The sequence below is a fragment of the Electrona antarctica genome (assembly GCF_951216825.1).
Source record: "Electrona antarctica genome assembly, chromosome: 15".
Lineage (NCBI taxonomy): Eukaryota > Metazoa > Chordata > Actinopteri > Myctophiformes > Myctophidae > Electrona > Electrona antarctica.
The window spans coordinates 14,360,259-14,387,658 of NC_136796.1; the positions used below are offsets into that span (position 1 = coordinate 14,360,259).

The 27,400-nt window shown below is 42.4% G+C and overlaps 2 protein-coding genes across 2 annotated transcripts in view; both read left to right on the forward strand.

The window, feature by feature from the left end:
• The window catches only part of angpt1 (angiopoietin 1), an 80,115-nt gene extending 72,437 nt beyond the window's left edge, over positions 1-7,678 (forward strand). The window contains exons 8-9 of the mRNA XM_079522817.1: positions 1,555-1,685; positions 5,181-7,678. Of these exons, the coding sequence (XP_079378943.1) occupies positions 1,555-1,685; positions 5,181-5,344 (295 nt within the window). The 3' untranslated portion in view covers positions 5,345-7,678. The remainder of the gene's footprint in view (positions 1-1,554; positions 1,686-5,180) is intronic.
• Positions 7,679-24,022: 16,344 nt separating this feature from the next.
• abrab (actin binding Rho activating protein b) lies at positions 24,023-26,751 on the forward strand. The gene is made up of 2 exons (XM_079522278.1): positions 24,023-25,281; positions 26,005-26,751. The coding sequence occupies exons 1-2, from the start codon at positions 24,470-24,472 to the stop codon at positions 26,489-26,491; spliced, it is 1,299 nt and encodes a 432-aa protein (XP_079378404.1). The 5' UTR covers positions 24,023-24,469; the 3' UTR covers positions 26,492-26,751.
• The last annotated feature ends 649 nt before the right edge of the window (positions 26,752-27,400 follow it).

Here is a 27,400-nt window from a genome sequence, read left to right on the forward strand (position 1 = left end):
GGGAATATTGCAAACAAACTTTTAAAGTAGCCTTTGGAAATGTGAAATTAATCGATATTGAGCAACTGCATGGCCTGTTTCTCCCTCGAAAGTTTTTTTGTAAATACAATTTCACGATAAAATTGGAAACTATATTTGTTTGGCACAGTAATATTGATGTAATGCAATCGCAGATGTCTGTTTATAGAGCTTTTTACAACGGCTTTGAACGTGGCTCAGCCAATCGTAATCAAGGACTGAAACTATCCGTCTTATACTGTGATTCTACGCTTGTGATCTCCCATGAAAATGCATCCAAATATAGCAAAATTGAGCAATTTTACTGTATTTTTTAGGACATACAGTAAAATATTTTACTTTAACAAATACTGACACACCCTTTTGCCTTCACTTCTTCTCACGCTGCAGTGCCCCCCACACACACAGTTAAATCAAATAACAATAACAACAATCTAAGTCAAATAAGAATATTAGTGTAACTCTGACAGTTAAACTAATACTGGGTATTGTGCCGTCAGGCAGGTTGGTTGGTAGACCGCTCGGGGTCCCTCTGTCTCTCACCACCACTGTAGCTGGAGCTCAGTGATTTACACGCTCCACATGTTCAGGTTAGGCCCAGCGGCCCCAGAGAGGTGTAACACATTGTATACAGTACATGTACATGCTTAACTGTGTGTCTGCGGCTTTCGAGGCAAGCCCTTCTCAACACGCAATAAAACAGTATACGTCTAAGCCTTGGGAATGGGCCCTAGCTGGGACACACCGAGGACGGCGGCTATTCCTTGCATTTTACAGTAGCAGCGGTCCAGCGGCGCGGTATCGTCTGTGAACGCCACATACGGCTCTTCAATAAAGTGAAAGGTTTTTTCGTGAAAGTCAGCTCTGACAGCGAGGAATGTGACATTGTGCAGACGGGAAGGAAGGAAAGACAGTAGGAAACAGGTACCAGGCCATGTAGTACAAGGAGAAACATTGTACGCGTTGAGGTTTTGGAGGCCGATCGGGCCCTGTGGGGGTTTTGCAAACCCTGTCCAGCTGTCCAGCTGTCTGCTCACATCGACGTCGTACGTAGCGTAGCGCTCTATGTCCTGCTCTGTGTTACTGTAACAGGTCAATAGTGTTTATTATTTCTGCTTACTGCCGTGGTGTAAATTGCCAGGACCGTGGCACGTATACCGCAGTGGAAATGTGCCTCCCAGACTAGATCCTTATATACTTCCTCTACTCTCTATCTCTCGGTTTTCGGTCTCAATGCATTCTACTCAAACCCCCTATCCCTCCCTTCCCTCATTTCTCATAGCGTGTTAATGTTGTTCCAGGTGTGGAGAATGTTTACAGAGCAGATGCCGTCAGTCACAATACAGAATATATCTCTCCGGTGACACATTTGCACGAAGTGTTATGTCTTCTTTCTCCCTTTTATAGCTTACAGTGCTCACATTGCTACCCCCCTCTCCCCCCCCTCTCTCCCCCCTCCTCACCCCTCTCCCCTTCTCTGTCTCTTTTCCATTCCTGCGGGTCCCCCCCCCCCCCCCCCCTTCCTCTCTCTGACAGGCTTTACCTGAAGAGTCACAGTGGGACCGCAGGCCGACAGAGCAGCCTGGTGATCCATGGAGCAGACTTCAGCACCAAGGACATGGATAATGACAACTGCATGTGCAAGTGCGCCCTCATGCTCACTGGAGGTGAGCGCATAACATCTACATTCTAAAACAATTAAAAGTATACACTTCTAAAGGAATTTATTGATGTCTATGCACTGAATTATAAATGCATGTATATAATGTTCCTTATACGACCCACATAATTATAGTCATAAGAGAGGGAGAGAGGAAGAGCAAAGTTAGAGGGCTAGAGAGCCAATTCTTTAGGATTTCTGGTGATGCTGTGATTGTTAGGGTGATCCATTGAACTGCCGTGCACTGAGACTAGGGTTGCGTGCAATAACCGCCATATCGCGGTTGTGTAAGGCATACCGTGGTATCGAGTTCTGTGATTATTTCTTGCGCGAGCAGAGCGCAAGTACTGTTTTCGGCTGCGTATTTCGGTGGATTGTGAATTTTTGGTGTGTCCCCTCGGCCAATCAGGGATTGTTTATTTGTGATGGCGTCGCTCGGCCAATCAGAGCGCAAGTTGGCAGCTTGCCGCGTATATGTCGGTGGCCATTCATGGCCTACTTGTGTGCAAAGCGCAAGTTGGCAGCTCGACAGAGTGCATTTTCTATAGTTATTTTTGTATTTAAATTTTCATCCCACGATTTTGTATGCCATTTTTCATCTGGTGGGAATTGCCTAAACTGTAATACTGGGTGCTACCAACCTGGGGAGAGCCCCAAACTGAGCTCATGCTTCCTTCAATGCATGATATTATATATTGTTTTTTATTTAATTCAAAACAACATTTTTTGCGATATGGTTCAATACCGGTTCAAAACAGTGATTCACTATCGCGATAAAAAAGCCATACCGCCCCAGCCCTGACTGAGACAGTACTGTAAGTAGATTATAGCTGAAGCCCTTACAGTGGTATTTATGATGACATAAGCATTCTATCAACCAGTCCAAAAACACTGCTCACTGATTGGCCTATACATGGCCAGCTCCACTGTGTCCGTTCCCAGCCGCTGCCTTAGGTCATCAGCACAACGACCTGCGCTTAGAGGCACACATTGCATGAATAAGGCCAATTACGGCCCTAGATTTCCTCACCATATAGGCTGCATTCTGCAAACGGATCTCCACGTCAGCGCATTGTGGTTTGAAACCGTGCACACTATAAATGTCCCTGGGCCGGGCACCAAGTGTCAGAGAGATTTAGAATGACTCTAATTCTCCTGCTGGGTAAGCGGAGAGCTCGATGACCCAAGCTGTCACAAGTATGGCAGGAGCCCTATGGCTGCGTGAGCCCCCCGACCTGGTACTAATCAAGCGCCTCTTGACTGCAGAGCACAGATTTAAGGTCAGTTTTACCTCTTAGGTCATCGCAACAGTGACGGGTCAAAGAGGAAGTGGCGTGCCATCGTAGATCAATGACTCTGGTTCTGAAAAGGTCTGATAAATATGACCTGGGCTGGATTCTCAGCCCGCCATATATACGGCCGGGCAATAGGAGCAACACGCAACCCTTGGGCCACGGCCCGCTCGCTTTACCAGCGACCAAATGATCCCAGGCCGGGCTCAGCGCTAAGTATAGCTCATGTAGATTTTGATTTATCTCGTGCATTTACAGGACTGGGCTCAGGGTTTGATACACAGTGATGTAAGTCTCTGGAAAAGTTTGGAGAAAACACTTCTCTGCTATATTTATGAGCACAGCCGGAGTATGTCACATCGCTCGATATGGAGGATGTTGTCATTATATAATGGGCTGTTATATAAAGGACAGCCACAGACAAATGGGACACACACACACGGTATTGTGTGCATCTGAACGTACTGTAAAAAGCAGTGGAGAGAGGGGGAGAATTCAGGGTCAGCAACCCCAATGTCCTGAAACTAGAAAACCTTTTTAGACGTTCTGTTGTTCTAAGGGAAGACACCCCGAATGTTTTTACCGCCCGGAAGCTTGAGAGTTTGCCCCCGTGTCTGTTGTGCTTGTGAGTTCAAGAAGGAGAGAGAGAGAGAGGAGAGAGGGAGAGAGAAGGAAAGAGAGAGAGAGGGAGAGAGAAGGAAAGAGAGGGAGGGAGAGAGAGAGAGAGATATGTGCATGTGATAATGAACCATGAGCCAACCAGGAGGACGGGGCACTGGGATGTCTGGTGAAATGTCACGCACCACACTGGTATTCAGGTCTGTGGGGGAGAAACAGAAACAAGAGTGTGTGGGTACGTGGCCCTGTTGTCTGTCACATGCCGTAGATGGTCTACTGTCTGTACACAGTATTGTGTGTGTGCGTGCATTTATGCATGCTTGTGTTTGGGCATGTGTGTGTGTCTGTTGGAATGGAAAGTATAATGCTGGCACGCGTTCAGGAAGTGTAATTTGTGTAGATTGTAACAGGCCATTCAGGCATACTGTAGTTTGCAGCGCACTGATACCCTCCATGCAACCATTCTCTAAAATATGTACCAGGGGTTCATGAAATAAGAATATTGGCACCTTGTGAGTAAAATAATAGCCCTCTAAGCCACTCACTATAATAAAGTCCCCTTTGAGCCCATGCAATTTTACGCTTTCTTTAAATAGGATATAGTCCCTACATCAGTTAGCAACAGGTATTCGCAGCCCAGTGAACTGCAACATAGTGATAGCTTTGAAATGTGGTCTGAACCACTGCCAACGCTCATGGAACACTTTCAACCTTGCCATTACTAAAGGCACTGACAACTTGTGGGGTAGCAGCACCTTTGGTCAATCACTCTAAAACAGCCATATGCATTTCTGGTTCAAATTAGTTTATCTGTAAATGTTATTGCGAATATTTGGGGTTTCACATTGTAATTAAAGCTGATCCTGAATGAAACATTATTTGAACAAATCTATACTTTATGTCACCATGGCAGGAACGGTTACACTCAACAAAGGTTATGGTATAAGGTGCTGACCTTCGGGAACAGACTTAAACGAAAAGAAAAGTGTCGCACACTTTGGCTCGATATGCAGCAATCTATTTGTTGGCCAACATGACAAAACCTTAATCAAATAAATGAGGTGGAGGTGGTCTTCCTACTCTCCATAGAATGTTTTAACCCTGGTGTACTGACTGAAGGTCATAAGCACAATATCACCAATGACCCAGCGAGGAGTCTGTCTCGGAAAGGTAGACATGTAGTCTCGACTGTGGCTCAAGAGGTAGAGCAGGTCGTCCAATGATCCATGGGTCGGTGGTTCGAATCCCGGCTCCTCCTGGCTACATGTCGAAGTGTCCTTGGGCAAGACACTGAACCCCAAATTGCTCCCGATGTGCTGGTTGGTACCTTGCATGGCTTCCGCCGCAATCGGTGTATGAATGTGTGTGTGAATGGGTGAATGTAATGCACAATCTATGTAAAGCGCCTTGGATAAAGGCGCTATATAAATGCACCATTTACCATTTACCATTTAGTCTCTCATGTGGCAGACCTGGGTTCAAATCCCTGCATGTAGCTCATACAAGTTATGGATTTGCAGCTTTTGTTTCATTTGAAAGGATTACAAGTACAGTATCGTCAGTTTTCTCATCTCCTCTGTTCCCCACTATAGGCTGGTGGTTTGATGCCTGCGGTCCGTCCAATCTCAATGGCATGTACTTCACTCAGGGGCAACACGTGGGAAAGCTGAACGGCATCAAGTGGCACTACTTCAAGGGCCCCAGCTACTCGCTACGAGCTACAGCCATGATGATCCGACCGCTGGACTTCTCCTAGAAGAACTCACATCCTCTGAGCTTCTTTTCCCTCCAGAGGTTTGTGTAACGCCTTGGAGGAACACTTCCTGCTTTGTTGACCTTGTTTCATCTCATTACACTGACCATGGGAGTGATTTTTGTTTTCATTTCAGAAGACTGATTGTAGATTGGTCGAAAACGTCTGAGCTACAAGCAGCCAAGGCGCCGCCATGTGACGCGTTGTGAGCTTGTAGATCAGTTATTTTCGCCATGCGATGGCCATCGTCCGATAGAGTATTTAAGCATGGTAAAGCTGGTTTCACAAGCAGAGCCGCTGATATATCGAGATCTAAAGCTGTCGTTCCGATACGCTGCTGATCCCCCGTTAACAGTTTTACCTGGACTGCACTCGTGGCAGCCGTGGAGATGAAGAGAGGGGCGAGGAGGGCTTTTGGATTAAGGAGACATTTCACAGAGATGATTATCTGCACCGGGGGTATTTGGCAAACGGGCTCAAAGTATTAAAAAAGCGTTTGAACTCGAGCCACCTCACTCTCTGGACGAATTGTGTGCTATGAACATTCATTAATGTCAAACAGAAGATCCCCCGGTGAATTGTGGGACCCAAGACTCTTGCATCAATGTTTCTACTTTTGACCTGGACTTGTGTACAGTGGGTGTAAAGGGACTGAACCGAGCGCTTCTGAAACGGCGTGCAGATGTTGCATCACCGTATGGCGTCTCCACAGGACTCTCAATGAACTTCTCTGGAATGTTACGAAGACAGAAATGGGAGCCGCTGCATATATGTTTTGTATTAAAATGTTGCGCACTAAAAACAAAGACCATAAAAGTCACATAAATCATTTGTATTATACAGCGCGTTGTTATTTTTTGTAATCAATATTGTGGTTATCCCCGTTGTTGTATTGTGTTCAATGTGGGGCTTTACATCGCAAAGCCCTGATAGTTAATTTAACTCCAAAACTGACCATTTTTTTAAACACTCTGAGTTCAATTAAAACTGGTGATTTTGCAGTGTATGTATCTTTTGTACATGGTTTTATCTGCCTAATATACAAGAAAACACATGCTCACGTACATGTTAACTTGGCGTGGGTAGTCAAGTCAGTTTAAGCAATGGTTGGAAGGTCACTCGAGGTACTGTGCTCTGCCACTTACAGTAAATACCTGCTCTCTTGCCAAAGTGAGCTGTTTGTTTTCAAAGTTCAAGGTGTCATTATTATTGGATTAGGCCCTGAACTGGGAATTATCAGAACTTTCTTATTGGCTGACTTATGACCAGTATATGCCAAAACTCAAAGTTTGGTGATCATATTGCCTGTTTAGAATATGAAAACGGAGTATATTATTACCAAGACTCATGTAATCATTGTGGTAACTATTACAGCTGTGTATACATGGGAAACAGAAAATGTTATGTTCTTTTTTTTTTTTACCTTTTCTTTTTTTCTTTTTCAGTTGACAGCTGCAAATAATTGGAGGTATCCAAAAACATACAGCTCATAACTGTGGAATAGAGTACATCCCCATCCCATGCATATTGAACATTGTAGCATATGTTGCAAAAGTTTATCCAGAGTTTTCCTTTAGATGTAAATGTCTTTTTTTTAAGTTGGTACTCCATGTATGCAAAGATTTTGAAGGAATGTGGTTACAGTTGATGTATTGTATCTCATGTCTGACTTTACCGGCCATTATAGGGCCCCTGAGTCTGTCGCTGTCGCACGTGTCTGTCAGTATCGTGATGTTCTAACCACCGACCAAAAGACAAATCACTTACAGAAAAAACGCTAATGTTAAAACGCACCGAATGTTCTTCATCATCAGCTGAAGACAACTGCATCTCACTTCAGCTCGGCATCCAGGCTACTTCTGTCTTTCATCAGCGCGCCTTTAGAAGGAGGAGGAACGATGGGAGAAGAAGCATGAAATAAATGATTCCTGCAGTGCAAGAGATCCACTGGACTTGCATTGCATAACTCCCAACTTGAAACAACAAGGAATCTTTCGTGTGGTATTTACCAAAGGTACATGCAAAGGCGAGAGATTGAATGTATCTGGAACTTGTAAAAGTATGACGTGTAAGATACAGTACTTCAATGGTGTAATTTAACATGTGTACATGTAATGTACGTTTTCCTGAGGAAAGGTATTCATATTCTAGTTTTTATTTCTGCAGAAATCACAATGGTGTTGTTGGTTTTTTTTTTTTTTTTTTTTAAGTTGAGCATGAAACATAGAAGTACAGTTAATCTGAGAAAGGAATGTGCCTGGATAACTTCTGCTTTTACCTCATTCAAAAGAAAATGTAGATTTGCTGATTTATTTAAACTATTTTCTTTTTTTTGTATCCTGGTCAATGTTGTGTTGTTAGGTTAAATAAATACAAAACATGTGATGCACTAATGTGTTCAATCTGGGTGTAGCCTGAATGTCCACCCCCCATACACATGTGGTACATACATACAGTACTGTACACTATTGATGATGGACAAAGTCATTGAGTCAATGCTTCCACAAATCAATCTCATCACAGCTCTGTGCGTGTACTTAACGTCATTGTGGAGCAAACTCTAAACTCCCTTTCATGAAATATCTTCAAAATCAAGGCAAATAGTGCTTTGCACATGCTATGCCATGCGCAGCACACGCGGCGATGCAGAAAGACACGAGATAAACGGAGGAGATAGTCTTCGACAGATGTGAGCGCCCTGTTCCGTCTTTCAGGGCACAACCAGATGGCGCAAAGATTAGGCTTTCTTTCACGCCTTTTCAAGCAACGCCATCGTAGCCGTTGGCCCTCACTGGCTCGTTCCCTTGCTTGTTCACTTGCGTACCGCAGTGACAGATTGCCAGGGTGTCAAGCGATGCTGTCGGGACCTCCAGCGTCTGTCCATAGTTGACATTCCTGGGCCTAATCAGAGGTTAAACAAATTACTGCAGCCATGCAAACTGCCGCTTATCCCTCAGCGCCTGCGCTGACCCGACACCCTGGCAGGAATGTGTTCTGTACAGAGTCTAGACCAGAAGAGGGTGACGAATGTCCCACCACTCACTCACTCACTCACTCACACAATGAAGAGGATTGGGTCCGGGTTGGTATAGCAACTATAGTGGCAAACTTGATGCCGATGTTGGTCCGGACGGTGCCATGTCCTCCTTCGAGGTGAGGACACTCAGGAGACCTGGAGAAAAGAACTCAACAAGAAGAGAGCTTATAATACACATTTTATTTAGATTGGGAAAGAAAAGTGTTGTGTATTCCAAAGGAAAGGTTTAGACCACACTCCAACATCACTCACAACCGTGGCTAATCCCCAAAATATGCACACACGTACATTACAGTATGTATGCATGCAAACGCGCGCACACACCCACACACACACACACACACACACACACACACACACACGCACACACATGCACACAGTACAGTAACAGTATAATCACCGCAAAGCCTTTTCCTCCATGGCCAGTTGGCTGCGCTGAAGACAGACCATTTCCTGCATGTTGGAAGGAGGGGGCGACCGTGGTGGTGTGATGGGACTTCCAGAAAGACGGGGTCCGGACTGTAGACGGACAGTCCTGGGCCCCCGGCCAGATCAGATAATACAGAATACAGTACCTATAGTGTGGAGGACCCCCCCCCCCCCCACACACACACTCGCCCCCACACGGACACACAAGAGACCACCTACTCACATGGAGAATAATGAAAGACATGGGACAGAGATCCAAGAGGACGCGCGGACAGTTGCTCTGTGAAATCAGGACATCTACTACAGCACAAGTAGATAAATGTTTAGAGGCCAACATTCCATCCTTGATTCCAGTGAAGACAAAGTGACAAAATGACATGTAAGAGACCAGGGAAAAGCTGTTGTGAACAGCAAGTGGCCGTAGAGATCTAATGCCATGCAGCAGCACAAATCAGTAAGCTATAGCAGCTTGTTGCACCTGCTGCACCCTTTGTTAGTATGCAGGAACCAAACCCCAGGGTCTTGTTCCTATTTGGGAAAATAGCAGACCTGTCCTGTCACGTACATCACATGTTGACAAGAACGGATAAAACGATTCTCCGCTTATCGGTAAGCAAATTAAACAGCACTGAGTACAATAAAAATTCTAAACAATTTAAATACCTAACAACTGTTCAACTATAAATAAGACACCGGGCTTGACAAAGAAACCATGCAATTCCCAATGTCTTGTCACTGTACTGGGGAGTCTGGGGCATTACAAATCCAGAGATGTTTCGTGTAGACACCAGTGGACCTCCCATAGTGGGACAGTGAACCTGGGTTTGTCAAATTGATTGATTGATTGATTGATTGAATATTTCATTAACATTAACAACTGGAAAAGCACAGGGAAGTACAGTAGGCCTACAATAGGCTACAGGGTCTGCTAAAAGGATGAATCCAAGAAAGCCTTTCGGCTTGTTTCCATCGAGGTCCTCATGTACTCAATTCATCGAAAAAGGACAGAGACAGATCAAGTATGAATGCAAGGACAGAATGCAGGACAAGGCTGTTCTCGAAAGTAATTCTCAACTGTTCACTACTGCAGAACAGGAATGGTTTCAGTGAGAACATAAATGAGATTAGTATAGGCTATTCAGGATTCAATGCCGTAGCCATTTATTTAGCGTCAAATGTAAGCACCACGAGCATGAGGCCAGTTTAAAACACATGCATGCTGACTAGTTGGACTGAACATGTCAGCAACTTTAAAATTGCTTCATGAGTGTGAATAAAACAATATTTTACTTGCATTGGGAAACCTTTGGCTTTACATGATGAAGTAGTGTTTCTGACATTAACATGCTGCGACGGCATGATTTATTTTTTTGCATTGTTGTCTTATCAGATTTTGACTGTGCACACTAATTTGGTTACATCAGTGGGTTAAAATCGTTTAACCATAAGCAGCTGTTTGTGGAAAACCCCTGAAAATACAAACGGGTGAGTATGTTCTTGTGTGACCTTTTTATTTGTGCTGTAAAAATAGATTCTATGAACACAGCAGAAATGAAAAGAAGCTTGCTGTGCTTTGTGAGGTCACCAGTTCTTGACCAGACTGTCACATTCAATATGTGCGGCTGCCACAGGACAGCGGAGAGAGGGTTGGTTGCCCAGGGCTCAGAAACAGTCAAATGTTGAGCAAACAGTAAAATACAGGGTGATAATTTACATTTAGCCGTGCAGCATTGATATTTGGATATTTTGATCCAGTGGTGGATGAAGTAGGCCTACTCGACTCCAGTAGCCTACTTGATTATAGATACTCAGTCAATATTGTACTGGAGTACCTTTAAAATGCTTAGTATATTTCACTTTCAAATAATAATAATACATAAAAATCACGCCCCCCTCACGTATTATTAGAACACTATTAGAAGGACAGTGAAATATCCCTTTAAAGGACATTCATTTTCATTTATTTTTCTTTTCCATTTTTTTCTTTTAGGTTTTATGACCTCAATTACACCCCAAAAAACTGAACTTTGAACATTCAGTGGATTTTCTGTGGTCTGGAGTTTTCTCTGGGGTTTGGAAGCCTTTTGAGCTGCAATGAAAAGAGGCAAAACAGTGACGTATGCTGGCAAATCCCATTGACATATGGGATTTGCAGGCTGTGACATCACAAACAGCAGGAAAATCAGAGCACTTGTTTGAGCCAGCCAAAACCCCAGACCACAGAAAATCTACTGAATGTTAAAAGTTTTTTTGGGTGCAATTGAGCTAAAACATTGCGGCTCACAACATGCCGCAATGTGACATGCTGTGAGTTTATAGATCTGGTGTTTGTACACATGGGTTCATTTCCTTTGTCTAGCAGGGTTGGTATTGGTCAAGAAGCAGAGATAGAGGCGGGACCTGCAAATACCTGCAGTGTGCACAATGATGACCAATTCACCTCACCTGCTTGAGAGAAGCCAGGAGAAGGTAGGCATTGTTAGCATGAAGCATTGTTTTGCGTCTTCCTTGCCTTCAATTGCATTGAATTGAATTGCATTGAATTGAATTGGATGGGGCATTGGGTTGTTGTGCTAATTCGCCTATTTCCATCGCTCAAAAAACATTTTTATCCTCTCTTCATAATGTAAATAGTATCCCAAGCGGCACACTTTACTACTTATTTCGATGGAAATAAGCAAATTAGCACAAAAACCCAACCCCCATTGAGGGCTTATATGGTAGGGGAAATAGCCAATAATGCACTTTTGCACAAAATAACACCTGGACCTCTTTGGTGGGGACGTAAATACAAATAAAGGTAAGAAAGCCTTCTAGTCCAAAATTCTCCTTTAAGACTTATGCTTGTTTTTTTGTTTAGTTTTTTCTTTTTGTGGCAGGGGTTTCCCTTACGCTTGGTTTAATAATCTGAACATTAATGGTCTGATTTTGGAGAATAATTATACCAAAGCTAACCAGCTATTAAAGTCACTCAATCAACCAACCCCTTAACTGGCAAAGTCTACAGGCGATTAAGAAAAAACATTTTAAAAAGCTGCCATAAAACAGAATCGGGCTAAAAAGGCACAGGGGAATGAACTAATAAATTCATCACTTGCAAGCCAACCAGAAATTGTTACATCTAGTATTGACATCAATGCATACAATTCCAAATGGTTCCCTCAGTCATTCCAGCAGTTTGGTGAAATCCAAAACCAACCCTGTGGTCCCAGCAGAATTGTTAAGATGAGGTGTTAGGTCATGCACTTTCCGTTAATGGCTCTTTCTTAGGAAATAAAGAATCATTGTTTTTCTCCAAATGTGCTAAGCCATTTTTTTTTTAAATAAGACATTATCCATATCAAGTTAATGCATTCTGGAGAATTCCAAATCTAGCCTATTGGATCTGGACCATGGGTGAAACAATCCTCTGTCTCGTGAAACGGCACATTGCTGAATTATTGCGACACCAAAGTCTGCAAGTGAAATGATCTTTCAAGACAACCAAAGGTCAGTTATTCTGCATCCTAACTCTGTGACATTTGTTAAGAGTAAGAATGGTTGCTATTGGCACGGCATATTGTTTTTTAGGAATAATATATATTCTGTCCAACCATGGGAACAAAGCTCATGAGAGCACCGTGCAAGCATTTATGAAATGATGTGGGACTGTACAACGCCAGATTTGAGTAAAAACATTGTCATTTAGCAAAATAAATGTAAAAGAGTGAGAGTGTGAATGCGGTAGAGGTGAGAGACTCCCCCATGTAGAATACCTCAATAGGTGCTCAGTGTGATGGATGGCTTGAGGTAGTGGGAGTGACAGTTGGTTTAGAGAGAGTGCGTGAGGCAAAGCGAGACTCCTGTGGGCCCAGGCAGTATAGTAGCTTCTCGGAGTTGGACTAATAATATAAAAAGCTCTCGGCTGGATGAATTACCATGCAGCTTAAAAGCATCGGCAGTTAATTTCATGTCTCTTTCCTACGTGTTAGTAATGCTTGAATGAGACCCCTGGGACCCCGGGGAGACTGTGAATCATGTTTAAGACTCTGCTGTGACATGCACAGTTTTAGCAGGGAGCATTTAGTTTGTTGGTGTAATTCTCATGACGTAGACTTCTGTATAATAATGTCTCTGATGTTCTTCTACATTGCAAAGGCTCAAAACTGCAGAGAATGGAACAGGCCTAACATTAATCACTTCAATGTCAACGATAAAAAGTGAAACAATGAGTGGACGGGTGAACATTTTGTAGAGCAGACCAGGGCCTATTTTGGGATATTTTACTTCAGGGCTCCGCATTTATAACATTTTCATCATCATGAAGAATGAGAAGTGTGTAGCTGATTATGAAATGCTACAGAGATTTCAAACAGCCCAGCATATAGTCAGAGATAATGAGGTGTGATTGCTGACTTAAGAGGCACAAGCCAAAAGAAACACCTTTTTTATTTTAAGACCGATGTTTCTAAGACCAAGTCTATCAGCAGCTCTGAGGAATAATGGTGGCGTTTTTCGCTTTATAGAGTTGGTCAACGCAGTTGGTTGACAGAACATCTAGCAGCTACACAACACTACACAGGGCTGGACTGGCCACAGGTCGTACCGGGCATATTCCCAGTGGGCCGCGACCGTAGGGGGCCGCCATGACAGGCAGGCAGGCCAATAGGCGACAGGCCACCAGGAAAGGTCCGGGCGTGCTGCCATTCTGCCAGTGCCATCATGATAATTTCACTGTACCTGTATCAGTGAGTGACAAATAAACCCTCTACAAAGGGTTGTGTAGTTGTCTGTTGGTTTGTATCATTTATGTTGTTCTGTAAAAGTGGTGGTATTAGGGCTTGTTTGTTTGTGTGTGCCTCGACGGAGTGGGCGGTAGTTTCTGCTATCTGCGCGCTGGTTGTGGTGGGCTGGTCTGGGCCAAATTCACGCGAAAATGACCGGGCCGTATTTCTGTCCCAGTCCAGCCCTGACACTACACCAAGTAGGTGTGGGGGCTAAATATTGTGCGTAGCTAATAAAGTGGTTTGTGCATCTTCAACACTAACGTCAACAGCTTATATTGTATATTTGTCTTCCTTCACATGATGCAATGTTGACAATTATTGTACATGGCACATGCAGTTAGGGATGTAACAATATACCGTTTAAAGGTATATTACACTGTAGTAGATCAAGCAACCGTAGTCCTGAACCGCAAGGCCCGTAATACCGTGCCCACTGTATAAATTAACCCTACATTTTTATTATGTAAATGTTGCAATACTTTAATGCATGAGAGATGCAGTTTAAATAAACACATGCACAGGCATGCACACATGGTTTCAGTTCTATAAAGCACTTTTGTTTTGGGCGGTCCATACAGTATGTTTAATTAAACCATTTAAGCCTGAGGCCGCTTCTAATAATCACCTTCTAAATCCTGATCCTGATTCTGAAAACCTTCAAAAATGACAAAAAATGTATGTTGCTATATATTGTACGTAGCAACAACTACCCCAAAAGAAGTTCCCATCCTGAAAGGTATATAAAAAGAGGTTCCCATACTGGGTTAAAAGAGGGATACATGTAATGTCAGGAAATACCATATACAGTACCGTGGCATTTTGGCAGATACCATGCTGTACTGTAAAAGTTTCATACCATTATACAGTATACTCTGCAGTCCCTACAGTCTGTACCTGATATTCTTGGATGAGAAGTGCTCGTATTCATATTCACTGGCACATTTATCAAGCAACGCTGCAAAAAGCCAGGCCTGTATACTGTACGTTATTAAAGCCGTCATCCAAAACCCTCCCAACAGCGAACATGTTTTAATCTTCTTCAGTCTTCAGCCCCATTCGTATTCCATCCACAAAAGAGAGAAATCCATCACGAACAAGGCCTATAAATCTAATTTAAGCAGCTTTAGCACTTCTTCCGACTGTTAATGAGATCATCTGGCTTCAGAGTCTCTCTCAGTCATGCTGTCGGTCTCCCTGCAGGGGATGATGGGATATTCTCTCTGCTTCCTGGCCAGCCCCGGCCCCTGCTGACCCTTGTCTGTAGCTAAAGCTAATTTACTTTATACATCTTTATTTATGTGGGCCAAAATGTAATCAATAACACACAAGCTTTGGAGTGAAGTATTAGTCGATTAATGGAGCGCTCTTTCATAAAAATTGATTCCCTGACAAGGTTTACTTTTCCTTGGCCAGGACACATGTATTTGTGCGGCTGCCATGGCTCTTCTTGTTGGGGTCACCACCGGGGTGGATGTGCGGTGTAGTTGTGTAGAGAAACAAGAGGATAACATTTTTTTAAATGCAGTTGGTCAAGTTCGCGCATCCAGATGATTTGTCAACAGTGTGGTGTTTGACAGTTGTGGATGTTATTGGAGATGATACCAAATTCATCAGAATTGGCTGTGTTCAAAACAGGAAAGAACACCCTTTGATTCCTGGATACAGCTGTTGCATTCCCTTCTACTGTAATTCAGTTGCATGCTGTTGTGAATAAAGCTCACCATTTAAGTGCAGAGAGGGCTCTAAGCATCTGTCACATGTTCAGACGTTAACAATCATGTTAATTATTGGCTGATTGCAGCAACAGAAATACAATTATCTTCAGGCCGTCCGCTCAAACCACCTCACAAATCAGCATCAGTCTAACGCGAGGGTCCAGAGAAAGAGAGGCGGTCACACAGTTTCCAGTTCTGCACAATTAATTCAGATGGCCAAGCCAAACAATACCACGGGCTAGTTGTGCACTCTGAGGAATACAAGATAAACAAAAAGGAGAATATCATCAGAGTTATTGATATGCACCAGGAAACGCAGGTGTTTCTCCTTCCAGTTCTGGAGGTCGATGCTCAGCTGGACGTTCGTGTGAGGGACCACACAAAAGTCCAGGTGGACCAATATAGGCCTAAGTGGCCTCTCATTAAAATATGTGTAGCATTTACACCTGCAACTTACAATGAAGCACTGCTAAATGGGATTAGACTTAGGTTTGGGGCGAGGGTAGATATGGCTGTAAGCAAAGTCTAAAGGGTAGAAATAAGCAGATTTCTCCGATATCGCTATTGTTTTTGGACGAGTTTGATATGTTCTTGCAGTCCAAGAGAATGCACGCACATATGAATAAAGATTTGAACAGGTGCAGGATTAAACAAATAAATAAACAAATAGTGTAAGAGAAGATAGGATATCCGCATACTCCTTTTGATGCTCCCGAAGTGAGTTTTATTAAAATGTTTGTTTCAACCAAAATGTTCTTCATCAGAGTTTGTGACTCTGATGAAGACCGTGCAGGTTCGAAACGTTAGTCATTTCTTTTTGTTCTAGCACCTACAGTACATAAAAGGCTTGAATTGTCTGTGCTGCTTCAGTGTCTTCTACTTCTTCTGAAACTGTTGTCCCCTGATGCACCGGACCAGCTGTTCCTGGCTTGAGGCACGTTGGTAGATTCCCTTTGTTCAGGGTACTAGTACCCTTGGAGGTACTTTGAGGTACTTCTGGGGGTAAAGAAAAACAATATCGGTTTTGTCTGATATTGGTTATGACCAATGTATCCCTTGTTCAGATTTTTTTTTTAATCTGGAAAGTAAAACTATGATACACGTTAGAAATAGTTTTTATATGCTATGATACAACCTCTTGCCAATTCACGTCAGCCCGTAGTAAATCCAAGTTGCCAGCTAACTTACTGCAATATGAAATATGAAAGCCAAAATAAAAAAATATAAGTGGTTGAGACATACAACTGCAACCAAGGACAACGAAGGAGAAGGGGGGGGGCATTAAGCTAATTTCCAGCAAGATTTCAATCTTTTATATAATGGGATGAATCTAGAGTTGCAATACCCTCCATTGACTCCCTACTCATCCAATTTGCGTTTGCGATCTGCTTGTATTAAACAATGTTAAACTCACCATCATTGCAGCTCTAGGCCAAACTTGAATTATCCTCTTTCAATCTGCCGAGCTTTTGTTTCATAAAAATCCACCGTAGACATGTTATGAGCTATACTTTCTGTCAAGAAATTCTAAGCATGTGATTCTTTTTCTAAGTGTTGCAGTTTGGAAGCACTCGTTTTTAGTAACGGGTCGCGCTGCTGCCTCCTGCATTATGTGCAAATTCGAAACCGGTGGTTCAGTGACTTACGAAATTCCGGGGCGACCGTTCTTCACTTTTCGCGGGGGCGAGTTGGAAAAGGGGCGAGTGTACCTGTTACCGTAGGGAGTCAATGGAGGGTATTGCAACTCTAGATTCATCCCATTATAAAAAAATCTAGAGTTGCAAATTGCGGCTAGGCAGGTAGATAACTGCCCACAGCCCACCACTGAAAGAAAATGGAAATGGTACCAGCAATACCTAGCACCCATTGTAATAGATTAGGTTGAAAATTATTATTTGAGATATTTGTACTTTACCTGAGTATTTCCAATTTCCAATACTACAAGTAAGACGCGCAAACGCGGGAAGCGAACGCAGCTCGTAAATTGCAATAACAACAATTAGAATAAATTACGTACTTTTTAAGGTTTTTTTAAGTTAAGTTTTTTTAAATTAAATGTTTTTTCAAGTTATTTTTTTAGTGTGTGTATGTGTGCGTGCGTGCGTGTTTCTTTTTTAGGTTTTTTTTTTTTAAGTTAATTTTTTTTTAAGTTAAGTTTTTTGTGTGTGTGCGTTTTTCCTTTTGAAGTTTTTTTTTTAAGTTAAGTTTTTTTTTAAGTTAAGTTTTTTGTGTGCGTTTTTCCTTTTTAAGTTTTTTTTTAAGTTAAGTTTTTTGTGTGTGCGTTTTTCCTTTTTAAGTTTTTTTTTTAAGTTAAGTTTTTTTTTAAGTTAAGTTTTTTGTCTGTGTGCGTTTTTCCTTTTTATGTTTTTTTTTTAAGTTAAGTTTTTTTTTAAGTTAAGTTTTTTTTTAAGTTAAGTTTTTTTTAAGTTAAGTTTTTTGTCTGTGTGCGTTTTTCCTTTTTTTTTTTTTTTTTTAAGTTAAGTTTTTTTTTAAGTTAAGTTTTTTGTGTGTGTGCGTTTTTCCTTTGTAAGTTTTTTTTTTAAGTTAAGTTTTTTTTTAAGTTAAGTTTTTTTTTAAGTTAAGTTTTTTGTCTGTGTGCGTTTTTCCTTTTTATTTTTATTTTTTAAGTTAAGTTTTTTTTTAAGTTAAGTTTTTTTTTAAGTTAAGTTTTTTGTGTGTGCGTGCGTGCGTGCGTGCGTGCGTGCGTGCGTGTGTGTGTGTGTGCGTGCGTGCATGTGTGTGTGTGTTTTTGTGTGTGATACAGCTGCGCCCTCTGTTGGTGGGCGGGTGGTGTTACAGCGTGACACACAGACACACACACACACAGACGTGATCTGCTGGGTCTCATAGTAAATGCTCACTGCGTTCGCAATCACTGCGTTCGCAATTACGTCTACTCCACTACATCTCAGATCCAAATATTGTACTTTCACTCCACTACATTTATTTGAAAACTTATTTATTTAGATTTTTATTACAAAACATACTTTAAACACTTCAAACCTATATATTTCTGCCATTTGAAAATAGCAGATCTAGAAGCTCACAAAGTGTCGCAAAGTGACCCTATTTTCAAAATATTTGTATACATTTGAAAACTTTGATACAACAGGTCGACATTCTGCATAAATGAGTAGGCCGTACTTTTACATTTTCGTGTCAATACTTTCGTACTTTTACCCAAGTGAATTCCAGAATTCCGGACTTTTACTTGTAACAGAGTAGTAACAGTATTGGTACTTTTACTTAAGTAAAAAATCACACCTGTGTGAAGTGAGGGGCGCTCTTATCATACATCATACAAAATCTCATTCTGGCCAATCAAACTTGCGTCCTCCCTTTGTCTTTAATGTTTGTGTATACGCAATGTCTGTGTTTACACAAACCTTCAAAACTGGCCATTCATTGTCAATGGCATTCAATGTTTACAATGTTTGTGTTTACACAAACCCTCAAAGCTGGACATGGGAGGGCCTAGCGCCCCTCAAAAATGTGAGTACTTTACCCAGCACTGCTGAGATGTAAAGAAGCAGTTGGACCCTCTTAATGCTATACAGCCTTCCAACACTGACCCTATGCTGACCTCTACTGGTGATCTGGCTCCCTCACATTCATTTCTTGTGAATCCTGTGCTCATGACTCTGAACAGTGATGGGAAAAAATACTCCAATTCTTTACTTAAGTAAAAGTATCAATACTGTAATATAGAAATACTCTGTTTCAAGTAAAAGTCTGCAACTTGATTAAAATTACAAAATTATTGTCATCAAAATGTACCAAAAGTAAAAGTGCACAGAATGTCCCATTTAAAGTTTTCAAATGTATAAAAAATCAGATCTACAAGCTCACAATGGGTCACATCGTGATGCTGAAGGACTGAAGTGGTTAATGTATGTTTTGTAATAATAATCAAAATCTACAAAGTAACTAAAGTTTTCATATGTAGTGGACTAAATGTATAATATTTGCCTCTGAGAAATATATAAAAGTATTGGAAATTGGAAATACTTAAGTAAAGTACAAAATACCTCACAAGTACAGTATACGTAATTGTACTTTACACCATGATTCTGAATTCTGCTGATTCTGCCCCTCAAAAATAATAGTTATGAACTCATTTTCATGTTTGTATTTTTTTCAGGATGTTGAATGAAGATGCAAGGAGAGTATTTGACACAAGGAGGAGTGCTAAGTCTTTCTCTCTCAGGTAGGAAGAGGACACGGTCACACTGATAGTGATAGTAAGCTCTGCGACACACTTCCAGTCTGCAAGACAGACTGCATGCCAACAGCTGTCACTTGACACGCACACACACACACACACACACTCAAACACTATTTATACTCAACTTGTGCACGCAGCTATCGAATTCTACACTACACTACATTCTACACAGAAATAAACATGTCAATGTTAAATTCATGCTCTTAAACCGGCACTTAACACTTGAACCAAACCTTAATTCCTCAGCCTGCTAATAGACAACATATATATGATATTAATCTACAGTAGCAGGCATGACACGCAGCAAAGGCCATCATGGATCAGGACTCGAACCTGCGATACGCTGTATTGCAGCTATAGGTGCCCGCACCGCTACGCCAGCAACTCAGGCAGAAGATTGAATACCGGTACTTAAAAGGTAGCAAAATACTACAATCTAGAAATGTTCTCTTTCAAGTCCTGTATTAAAAAAAGAAGAAAAAAAATCTTGAGTAAAATTACAAAATGATTGACATCAAAATGTACTTTTACAGTAGCAAATGTAAAAGTTGCCTACTCATTATGCAGAACGACTCATATTATTGGGTAGCAGTCACTACTAATGCATTAATGTGTTCACCGCTTTAATGTTACAGCTTAATGACATCATGTTTAAACTATCATAATATGTAGGCTAATAATAATGTAAATATGCAAAGAGTAAAACATTCTAAGTACAAGTACAAGTAAAGTGTAATTACTTGTAAGTATTTACTCAAGTACTTAAGTAAATGTACTTACAGTAGCACCACTATCCAATTACAGTACAGACACTGTCTCAAATGTGGGGGTTTGCTACAGTATGTCAGAGTCTGATATAAAGCCTGATTTAAAGCCTGATTCATTGGCTGATCTACAAGCTCACATCATGTCACGTTGCGACACGTTGTGAACCTGTATATCTGCTATTGTTTTGTAAATTAAGCATAAGCCTATATCTGCTTTCAGTGGCCTCTACTTGTGCGAGGGAATGATGATCTCACCAGGTGCGCTGCAAGACTAAACCCTGCTTGCGTAAGCAGGCACTCCTCGTCTTAGCTCCAGGTGTCACATTCTTTCCGAGTGAAAAAAGAAAAAGCCCATGCACCTTTTCTCGCCTTATATTAACCCATTTAGACCTGAGGACGCATGTGTGTCATATTATAGCTTTAAACCCATTTTGGGCGGGAACCCCTTTTGGTGTTTTAAGCCTTACGTTAAACTTTAGCTATTGAAAAATAGCAGATCTACAAGCTCATAGCGCGCCACCGAGTGGCGCGCTATGAACTTGTAGGTCTGCTATTTTTGAAAAATCGTTAAAATGTGCCTCAAATCTTTCCGAAAATTGTCATGATTTAGAAAACTTTTATTTTTAAATTTCGACGTCAGGCCTGCATGAGTTAAGTGTCTGCTTGTCAGATTAAGTGTCTGTGTGGCACTGGCAACCTGTGTGACTGGCAGACAAAGCTCCCGTCGTGCAGCTGCATGCTTCCCCAGCCTGCTGCCTCCAGCAGCGGCACCGTACAGAATTACAGATGAGTGTGATTGTGTTCGTTATTCAGAGGCTGCCTGAATTTCGTCAGGTGATGTTTGCGAGGAATTGTCTGTAACAGTGGAATTGAAGGTGGGAGCACAGTACATTCATATATCCCCATCATGTTAAGTAGTTGGGTTTGCTGTTCCGCTGCCTCTGGTTGATGATTATTATAGAGCGGTGCCCGTTGGGCACAGGACTACATGGAACGATACAAGTTGGAAATACATGCTTGCCCCACCCAGATATTATGTGTTGGAGCCTCTACAGCTGTGCCTGTTGGGCACTGGCCTACTTGGAACGATGCAAGTTGGCAAATGGATGCCCCACCCATGCAGATTTATGCCCATATATGGAGTTCTTTGTCAGTCATGCCCAAATATGGAGTGAATATGGAGTCTATATGCAGATGTCAGAATGATGTCAGAAGTTGGTGGGACAAACCCGTATTTAGGCAATATGGAGTCTGACCCGGGCAGAGACCTGGTGATGTCAACTGTGTCCCCTTGTATGCCCATATATGGAGTTATTTGTTAGGCATGCCCAAATATGGAGTCTGGCCCAGGCAGAGGCCTTTTGTGGCGATAGTCTGGCCCGGCCGGGCAGAGGCCTTTTGTGACGACACTGAGTTACGTGGATTAGAGACATACAGACGTACAGAGACTTGGTGCATTTATAGTTAGATAATTATTATTACCGTATTATTATTATTAGTAGTAGTAGTTTCTCAACCGGCGTGAAAATTAAGGCCCGGCCCAACCTGGGCCCTCATCAAACCCTGTACACTCAAGAGAATGTCCCCGCTACCACCCTTACATCTCCATATACTGTATGGAGCTCACCTGTTCTGACATTCCATATGTTGATTTGACCTCATCAAACCCTGTACACTCAAGACATGCTCCTTATATGGCCAGTACAGAATTCATTCCATGTTGATCTGACCCCCCATGCCAAAGCGCCAGCGTCCGCCCAGCAGTCTGCCTCAACGAGGCAGTTGCGTGCACGCGACCTCGCATCTCGGGAGTTCTCGCCCTCAGGCATCTTACTGGTATTAGTATTATTATTATAATCTCATGTTATTTTGTCACTGGCAAGAAGCTGCAGTAACCTGGCGTCAGCATTTCCAACTGTTGCTGTAAATATTTGATTTGTCCAAGATTGAAAATTCTACTTCTTGGCCATCTACAGTAACTCCATGGATATCAGAAAGAGGAGATAGTATACTGATAGTGTTGTCTTGTCATGTGGTTCTCTGCGTCATTCCACACGTTAGTACAGTAAGAGCCCTATGCAGTGATATTATTCTGGCATGCCAGGCTATAAGAGCCCTGGATGGTTCAAATATATGATCTTCCTTGCCATACTTGATACATTCAGACCAGGATAACAGAGCTGCCACACAGGATCATTCCGTTATTGATGTATACGAGGTCATCTGGACTTTGATGGATGTCACACCTACAGAGAATGTTTTTTTCATTTACCGTAGATAGGTGTTGTGATTTATACTTGGCTGCATGTTGTGTCTAGCACCGGAAAATAGCAGTTATTTTTGGTGTCGGACACCGCCATGCAACTAAAGTATAAATCAGGCATTAGAATCCTCTGTTGTGAGCACTGTTGTTGGTCCTTCCTTCCTACAGTGTCGCACAGTGTCGCACAACATTTCTGAAGTTCATTACACACATTTGCACAAGCCACATTATATGTGTCCAGAAGATACAGTGTGAGTCATGGCTGATACAGACCTAGGCAGAAGTAGGGAATTGTCATGGAATTCTGGATCAATCAATAATCGATGAGGCAATATAGGAGTCGAGACGATATTCTCAGGTGGTGATGGTTATGCTTTATGTACATGATATCATGGGTAGTAGTATACAATAATACTCAGGTCAGTGGTACCGTAGTTCTGCCAGGAGAACAGGGCAGAGAATCATAGTTATACTGTGGATGCTTCAAGGACAAACTGAACCATAACAAGATGGGCTGTAACATGAACAATGGCTATTAGGCTTATTAGGCTTCGGTAGCTTGTAAGAGCCTAGGGGCCCTATTTTTGTCAGTGCCTTACCCCTTATCCCTAAAAAAACATTTTTTAATAGTTCAAATAGCCAATCTACAAGCTCACAACATGTGGATGTAGATCGGCTAGTTGAACAATTTTAAAATGTTTTTCAAAATATTTAAACGAAGTTTAGGGATAAGGGGTATATCATGGCGAAAATAGGGCCCCTAGGCTCTTACAAGCTACCGAATATCACAAGTCATGAGTAATGGTAAAATATAAAGGCTAGATATAAGCAACCATAGAATTCTTCCACAATATGAATAGACATAGAAAACGTGATGTTCTAATAAGAGGATGACAGTTTAAATTCAATATTGACACTGTGCAAGTATCTTGATAAAGGAGAGCACATGGCATCAGAAACATAATGTATCTATATGTTTAGTTAGTTAGTTAGTTAGTTAGTTAGTTAGTTAGTTACTTTATTGACACAAATGTATAAAACATTGGGCCCAAACAATAATAAAAAACCCATGAATCAAAAACTTTAAAAGGTACAATACATTAAAATATACAATACACAATACAGAATCCCTTTAAAACAGGAGGGTTCTATTGCTCCACAAGTGACAGGCAGGCATGTAGCCTGCCTGTCACTTGTATGTTTACATACTGAACCTTGTGAACCGTGTGTATTACAACAACAGGTGATGGGCCTACACAAATAAGCAACAGCTGGTCTGATGTGCAAGTGTCATATACTGTAACACAAGGGACTTGGTCTTGAATCCCTGCATGGCTAAAGTTTAATTTGTGCAATACTACATGCAATATACTGTATAGCAAAGATGGATTTGTATGTGAATATTATTTTTAATAACATTTTGGGGAAAAAACTAAATCACTAAGAGAATGTGGACAGATTGACTTTGCACATGTTGCAGTTGTCTGTCTGCACATACTGTGTTGACCCAGTCCACTCCTGCAAGCTTGGCACCTCCTCTCCTCTGTCTGGTCCTTTGCCCATGCTTGCCTCCTCCGGACATGGCTCCACAATCATCTGTCTGGTCCTTTGCCCATGCTTGCCTCCTCCGGACATGGCTCCACAATCATCTGTGATGAAACGTGAGCCCTCTGGGTCAACGAGTGTCAGGGAACAACGATCAGGTTGCTTGCCTGGGATGACCGAAATACTTTCCACCATCATGTTAGTTTCCTCTCCCCATTTCAGAGCCATTGCTGCTATAGGCTGGCTGCAGTGGGCAACACAGCCAATACAAAGAATGAATGGAATGGAGACCGCACCTTCATGAATTTCGGAACTCTCAGGTGATGGGCAGCTGGCAGGGAAGACCAGGAATTTTACGTAGACTCATTAAACCACAAAGTCATGTCCAGGTCACAGACTACGCAGACCTGTGATAGGAATTCCCCTTCCAACACAAGCATAAGGAAACTCCGTTCGTCCAGAATGGTGTGCAACCTGACAAAGAGCTGGCAAACTTGGGTGAGTGAGAGCGAGGGCAAGGAGGCCAGTGAACCCTGTGGTTGGCCTCCGACTCCGCCATGTCTGGGAGAAGCAGCGGGGGAACCCCAACAGACATGGACGTCCAGAATGGTGGTGTCTCTGACACCTTATCCCCACCCGGACCAAGCAACAGCTGCTTCTCGGAATCACTTCCAAGTCCATCCCTTGGAAAATCAGAAGACATCACCTCGTGCACAGGAGTTGTCCCAAGATGGTTCCACTCAGGCAACAGTCTGGCCACGTGAGACTAGGTCAACTCGGACAGAGGGGGAGGTTGAGGGTGAGACCTCTGCAGTGCCAGTGGTGGAGTCCCGTGTCAAGACCAAGAAGGTGGTGAAAACGGTGTCCACTGGGACTCGGGAGAAAAGTGCCAGCACTGGGAGGATAACTAAAGAGCCTTTGTCATCCAGTGAGGAAATCGACAAGATGAATAAACAGAGCTCACCATCGCGCCGCACAAAGTGTTCCAAAAGCTGGAAGCAGGTGGAAAAAGAGCAAAAACCTGTGGAGGATGATGAACTTGAGGAAGCAGACAAGAGCCTGAAGACTGAGGCAGGACAAAAGACTGAGGCAGGACAGAAAGATAGAACAAACTCCTGTATAGAAACAGAACACAACGGCTCACCCAAGGAAGATTCTGAGTCGGTGTGGGTAAAACGTCCATCTTTGCCAATGTGAGTATTAACCTCAGTAACACTTTAGAATTGTTGTGCTGCCTTTTCCAGGACTGATGCTGTTAGAATAGCAGGAGGAGTTTACTTGAAATGTCTGTTGTTAATCAACTAACAAAATTCTCAGACATTTGGAAATAGTTTACTAATAGCTTGTTCAAAGGTATGGTTTTAAATAATGAACAAACACACACAAGTAATTCATAACTCATTAACAGTTAGTGAATTGTCTATTAACTATTTATAAGAGATCATTTTTCTAAAATGTTAAGGGCTTTTCACACCAGTAGCGACACCTGTGTTGATCTGTGAGGTAGCACTGCATTGTTTGAACACAAGTCAAGTCAACGCTTGATGCAGGCACAGGTGTGTGTATGAGACGAGCAGGAATGCAACGATTTCGTGTGTGCGTGTGCGTGTGCGTGTGCGTGTGCGTGCGCGTGCGCGTGCGTGCGTGCGTGCGTGCGTGCGTGCACAATGTGCGCCCCAATGCTGCTGGGTGAGTGTGTTTGGCAGCATTGGCACTTGAGTACGCCAATGCTGCTGGGTGAGGTGTCACTGTTACCTAACACAGACCAGCACACACATGCACGCACACACAGGCCAGGAATGAGGGTTCATTACAACCCCCCAAAGCCACCGCTGACTTCACATTATGGTGTGATTATTATTTACATTTTTTGGTGTGTGTGGACTGGACACACTGAACGTGTTTCTTCTTCACAGATACAGAAACAAGGATGCTGAAGATGTCAATAAGATCAATGCACTGTCCAAGAAGTACAGCGCCGTGGGCAACCTGAAGAGTCGCTGGCAGAACTGGTCCTCGGAGCACACCGACAGCCAAAAGCTGAACCCCTTCAGCGAGGAGTTTGATCAGGAGTACTCCATGTCGCAGCGTCTCCACAAGGGCCAGGAGGGGTACGGGCACGCCAAGGAGGGCACCATGACAGCGGAGAGGGCCAAGCGTGCCGAGCAGCACATCCACAGCGAGATTGCTGACATGTGCTACTATATCAGGACTATGAAAGATCCAGATATGGACGGCAGGACGCGCGTCACCTTTAGAGAGCTGTTTGATAGATACGTGCGTATCTCTGACAAGGTGGTGGGAATACTGATCAGGGCCAGAAAACATGGGAAGGTGGCTTTCGAAGGGGAGATGCTCTGGCAAGGCCAGGATGATGCTGTGATCATCACACTGCTTGTCTGATGTGATCACAAAGTTTTTACTGAATCATCTTTTTGGATATTCATTTAAATGGATCTGGTACAGTGGAATTTATGGAATAATCCCAACATGCACTTGTCCAGGAACACTGGCACTTGAACAAAGCAAGGAAATGCAAAGTGTTTTCAAATACAACTTGACCTGGATATTTTCTGTGGTGGGCAAGTGCAAAACGAAACAGGACAAAGCTGTTGAAAAGAGACAAAGGCTATTAATCACAGTCAAACTTGCATGGAAATGGATTATCTGAAGGTTGTTTGTTTGCTGCTGTATACTGTATGTGTATTATGTGAAGACTGTCAGTCATCCATTGTGAATATTATATGTAATTTGAAGCTGCTGAGTTTGCTTAAATTATTATTGTTAGATATGTGCGAATCTAAGATTTCAATGAATGCCTAACTGAAACATACTGAAATATTGTATCAGATACAGCGGTAACTGGACAATCTGTGCAAGCTTAAAGTGGATGAACAGTCTCTGTGAGCAACCTCCAACATGTCAAACTTACAAATCACCCAGCAAACACAATACAACTGCACAGATGGTGTCATAGAATTCATTGCTGAGATGACACTGGTGGTTATCTGGTCATAAAGGAAAAACCACACCCGTGTGAAGTGAGGGGCACTAATATAAGTCTAACTCATGTTGATTAGGTGATGTAATGGTGATATAAAACAAACCAAATCAAAAATTCTCTTAATTGTTAATGGCATTTAATTTTTGTGTTAGGGACAAGATGACGTAAATTTTCCCTTCATTGTCAATGGTGTTTTTAAAACAAACATTAAACCTGTATCTAGGAGGGGCTAGCGCGTAGCACCCCTCAAAAATCACACCCGTGTGAAGTGAGGGGCGATCTTATCATCGTACATCATCTCATTCCGG